A 5,540-nucleotide genomic window follows, 5' to 3' on the forward strand; every position below is an offset into this window, starting at 1 on the left:
TACTGCTCTTTAGAACAGTATGGCCCTATATGTGTTTTCAGTTATCTGATTTTCCATAAAGGCAAAAACTACACAAGATAAAGTTTTAGAAATAATAAAAAATTTAAGAGAAAGCAGCCTAATTATTTTAGATTTATTCTGTTGTTTAACACCATAGTAAATAAAGTGTTAATCTCTTTTTCAGGGAAATTATAAGGACATTGAAACAGCAGGAATCTGTTCAGATTAACACCTACAGAAGGAAAAGACGTAAAAATGGAGAAGTTATTTCGCAAACTCCATGTTGAAGTCAAGCACATCAATAAATTAAGAGCTGCAGATGTTCTTCAGATAACTGAACATTCATTACAGTCCCATGAGTTTTATTCTGAAAAGGAGCTGATTCAGACTTTCATACAAAAACTACTGATGATGAACTACAGAGCAAGATACATTCAAACTAAAGAGACCAACAAACAGGATCAAACACAACAAACAGACAACGACTTCTCTGAAGAAGAGAGTGATATTTTTGATGATGTTTTCGGAAACCTCTCTCCGTCAGACAAAGCATCAAATCAGTCTGACCCTGTTCACCCGATGGATGTTCAGATGGCAGTGTTTCATTGTGCTGATGGTTTCCTGAAGCAGCTGATGGTGACTAAACTGTCCCAGTGTCAGTACGCTCTGCCTCTGCTTGTTCCTGATCCATTCACACGGCAGATTGAGTTTCCTCTCTGGACATTCAGACAAATCAAGAAGAGCTGGAAGATGAGAAACAACAATGAAATCATCAGTCAAACCCAGCCGATCTACAAGGCAGAAACTCCAATGGTGTTTTTCTTCAGGTTTGGCTCTGTGTCTTCATCCAAGTCTCAGCTGATGAATGATCTGATCAATGAGAAACACAACACGTTCTTCCACAGGAACTGCCCAGGCAGCAGCACATCCAGAGTCCTGATGGATGGAGTGGTGGAGATCGCCTGGTTCTGCCCCTCTGGGAAAAACACGGATAAATTCACTGACTGTGTTGCGTTCTGTAATCTACACGGTGATGCAGGAAAACATGAGAAACAGCTGCAGATCCTCACTGAAATGGCCTCAGTCAATGTTGTTCTTCTATCACGAACGGACAAGTATGACAGAAATGCATCAATAATTAAAAACCTCTACAAAGACAAAAAACTACTCATTTGTCTTTTTCCTGAGGATAAATCTACTGTAATTGAGATGAAGAAAAGGAAATTCATAATTGGTCTGAAAGACAGAAGTCAGTCAGATGTATCTGAAGAACTCAGAAAAGCTATAAACGCTTGTCTCTTAGAATCGTCTTCCACTTTCAGACTTGAAGATGTGTCCAAACACTCAGATATCAGAGTAGATGAGGAAGATGATGATGACTGCAGGAGAGGAAGAGAAGCAGCACAGCAGATAATGAGTCTACTGGGGAACAAAGATCTGACAAAAGTCAAAGAATCATTTCTGCCTCATCAGAAACTGTGGCATCAGTGGTGTCAGAAGAACAAAGAACTGCATCGACCTCAAGGAGATAAGACAGAAAGGGAAATAAGAAGAAAAAACACAGAAATTCGTCACCAACAGCATGAATTTCACATCAGTGACTTCATAAAGCGCTTCATTAAAGAAATTAACTTGTATGATCAACATCAGAAGATGTTTTTTCTCAAATGGCTCAAAATTCTCCTGGATGAGCATACATCAGCTGATCTTTCTGCTCTACACCACAAGTATGATGTAAAGTGGTCAACAGTCTTAAAACTGAAAGAGAATCGTGATAAGTTTCAGTATCTCAAAACTGAACAAACTGAACTTGAGACAATATCTGAGGAACTTCAGGCTGCAGCCTTTGGTTTGGAGCACATCATGAGGGAAATTGGTCAAATCTATGAATCATGTGAATCTGTGGAGAAGAACAAGAAAGACCTGAAAGACTTATCTTCTCTCCCGAGTCTTGCAGCAGAGATGATGATCTCTGGATCTCCACTGGAGCTGATGGATGGAGACGCTGCTCATGTTCCTGTGATCTGGATCTCTGCTGTTCTAGATCAGCTCGTCCAGAAACTGGGAGACCAGAGAGTCTTTGTGCTGTCAGTTTTAGGGCTTCAGAGCTCTGGGAAATCCACCATGCTGAACGCCATGTTTGGACTCCAGTTTGCCGTCAGTGCTGGCAGGTGCACCAGAGGAGCTTTCATGCAGCTGGTCAGAGTCTCAGACGAGATGAAAACACAGATCAAATTTGACTATATTCTGGTTGTTGACACTGAGGGTCTTCATGCTCCAGAACTGGCTGGAAGATCAACAAGAGATCATGACAATGAATTGGCCACATTTGTTGTAGGTCTTGCAAATCTAACGCTGATCAACATCCTTGGAGAAAACCTTGCTGAGATGCAGGACATTCTTCAGATTGTTGTTCAGGCCTTCATGAGGATGAAGAAGGTCAGACTGAATCCCAGCTGTGTGTTTGTGCATCAGAATATTTCAGACATCACAGCTAGAGAGAAAAACATGGAGGGAAGGAGACGACTGCAGGAGAAACTGGATGAAATTACAAAACTCGCAGCTGAAGAGGAAGGCTGTGATGCAGAACGTTTCAGTGATGTCATTAAATTTGATGTTCAGAAAGACGTGAAGTATTTTGCTCAGCTCTGGGAGGGAAACCCACCCATGGCACCGCCAAACCCAAACTACTGTGAGAACATTCAAGAACTAAAGAAAACTATTATATCTCATGCTTCAAAATCACATGAAATGAGTCTGACACATCTCAAAGATCATATAAAAAATCTCTGGGAGGCTTTACTGAAGGAACAATTTGTCTTCAGCTTCAGAAATTCTCTGGAGACTGCAGCCAACAGGAAACTGGAGAATGAATACAGCAAGTGGTCCAGGAGTCTTCACAATGCCATGATGGTAATTGAGAAAAAACTGCATGACGAAATAAAAAATGAAGCAATTCATGAAGTTGAGGAAACTGATCTTCAAAGAGAACTGAACAAGACAAGTAAAAAAGTGAAAAAATCAATGTCAGAATTTTTTGAGAAAGACGCATATGCAGAAATACTGATTCAGTGGAAAACATCCTTTGAAACCAAAATCAAAGATCTTCAGGGAAACATTGTGAGAGAGACAAAAGGGAAATTAAATGAGATTCTTCAACATCGAGACCTTAAGAAAAAGAATGAAGAGAGGAAACAACTTGAAAACACTCTCGTTGAAAAGAGCAAAGAACTTGCCTTAAAACTCAAAGACAAAGCAAATGATGAAGAAACACTAAAGAAGGAGTTTGGCTTGATTTGGGAAAACAGTGTGAAGAAGATCATCACAGATACTGACGTACTGAATGATGTGACACAGGTTCTCAGTTGCTGCAAACAGGGCAACCAGTACAACAATATTCTTGCTGTCCCAAATTACTCTGAATATGTCATTTTCAGAAAGTCTTCAAAAAATTGCACTAAACGAGATGTAAAGGAGTCAACTCTTACTCCAGAAGATGAAGCCCAAATAAAATCATTTGTCAAAGATGTTGTTCAGAAGACAGACACAATGATTCAGTCATTTAAGATTTCAGAGAAGGGCTACAACATCAGCTACATTCAACAACTCACAGATTACATCAGGAAGAGTGTAATAGAACATCAGAAAAAATGTGAGAAATATGAATTTCAGGAAGAATTCTTTGTGGATTTGGTTTATTTCATCTGTAACAGAGCAAACACAATTTTTATTCACCAACACAGACTGTTCAGGGAAGCCAATGATCCCGATCTCTATACTGAGAAAAAGAGAGAAGAGTACTATAGTATCTTCCAGAAACACTGTCATGGAGCAACATTGATTGCCATTTTTGGTGAGATCATCTGTCAGAAACTTAAAGAGCCCATTGAGCAGAGCGTCTACAAGAAGACTGCCAGAGATCTGACAGATGAAATGAGATCAAACTGTGAATCTCTGAATGGAAGCAGATCAAATCTGGAGAAACACATCCTGAAGACTCTGGCAGAAGAGGAGGATTTTAACAAATACATGAACTACATTCATAATCCCAGAGATCACTTCAAGAGTTTCATCAGAGATGAAGTCAGTCAGTACATCACTGATAAGTTCAGTGTCAGTGTTTTACCCAAGATGGAGGAGAACATTAAACTCCTGCAGCAGAAGATCATGAAAGCAGCTCATGAATCTACTGAACATGTTCACATGAACAGAGGAGATGCGGGTTTGTGGTTGAAGAGTTTCAGACAGCAGCTCTCAGATGTGCTGATCTTCTCTGAAAAAGACCTCAGTGGAGTCAAACATGATGATGTTGATGATTTCAACCTCCTAGAAGATGTGATAAGACAAGAACTTACTTATATAATGTCTGACATCAGCAGTAGATTCAACACAGAGACATTTCCAGTAAAGCTGGACTATAAATTAAGACCAGATGAGCTTCTGATTGATCACTTCTGTCAGTGCTGTTGGGTTCAGTGTCTGTTCTGTAAAGCCATCTGCACCAATGACACAAAAAACCATGATGGAGATCACAGTGTTCCTTTACACAGAGTGATTGGAATTGATGGAAAGTATTTCACAGACACAGGGAATCTCTGTGCTAATATTTGCACAGATTTAGTGGCAAGTGATCTTAATTTTAAATCACCCAATGGATGGTTAAATTTGAAAGATTACAGAAGAGCAGGAGGAGTTTATGCAGACTGGAGCATCACTCCTGACCTCTCTGAACTGCCCTACTGGAAGTGGTTTGTGTGCAGATTCCAGAAAAACCTGGAAAAATACTACAATAAAACATTTGATGGAGAGGGACGGATCCCATATGAATGGAGAGCATACTCAAAACGGTATGCTATTGACAGTTTACATAAACTTTACCTGGGAAGTGGACAGAGAACAGAGACTCTCAGATTCACCTCACATCACTGTCAAAGATGACTTTCTATTACATTCTCAGATGAGCAAAGCTCATACACTAGAAGAGGATAAAAGAAGAAAAACAAAAAACGATTCAGTAAACAATACTGTGAAATTATCAAAACAACATATTTCTGAACACAGGCCTAATTAATAAAACTAAACATTTATAATCAAAACTGCTTAATCTCAATTATCATCCAAAAAATACATTAATAATAGATGGCTGATGATATAAAATAAACGTGAATATGTAAACATGAGGCGACATTGCTAAAGCTCAATGCTTGTAATCAGATGGTTGGAGTAAATTTAAAATCTACGACCTGTTGATCTGACCTATATGCAAATCAATGGTAAAAAAAAAAAGCAAATTGATTCTGAATGCAGCATCACGTCTGATCTTCAACAAGCCTAAAGGGGCCCACGTCACTTCAGCTCCCTCCTATTTCCACTCACTCTTACGGATCTACATCCCCTTCAGAGATCTACAAGTGAGTGATGCCTAGTGGTACCATCACAGAGAGGCACAAAATCACTTTCCAAAACATTTTCAATCATTATTCTTTACTGCTGGAATGATCTTCCCACCCTTATTCAGAATGCAGAATCCCTGACAATAT

At 39.3% G+C, this 5,540-nt stretch overlaps 1 protein-coding gene across 1 annotated transcript; it reads left to right on the forward strand.

The window, feature by feature from the left end:
* The first annotated feature begins 255 nt into the window (after positions 1 to 255).
* LOC107570574 (interferon-induced very large GTPase 1-like) lies at positions 256 to 5,062 on the forward strand. Its single transcript, XM_016256806.1, has 2 exons — positions 256 to 1,734; positions 1,828 to 5,062. The coding sequence occupies exons 1-2, from the start codon at positions 256 to 258 to the stop codon at positions 4,936 to 4,938; spliced, it is 4,590 nt and encodes a 1,529-aa protein (XP_016112292.1). The 3' UTR covers positions 4,939 to 5,062.
* The last annotated feature ends 478 nt before the right edge of the window (positions 5,063 to 5,540 follow it).

Source organism: Sinocyclocheilus grahami, unplaced genomic scaffold (genome assembly GCF_001515645.1).
Source record: "Sinocyclocheilus grahami isolate Dianchi unplaced genomic scaffold, SAMN03320097.WGS_v1.1 scaffold1479.1, whole genome shotgun sequence".
NCBI lineage: Eukaryota > Metazoa > Chordata > Actinopteri > Cypriniformes > Cyprinidae > Sinocyclocheilus > Sinocyclocheilus grahami.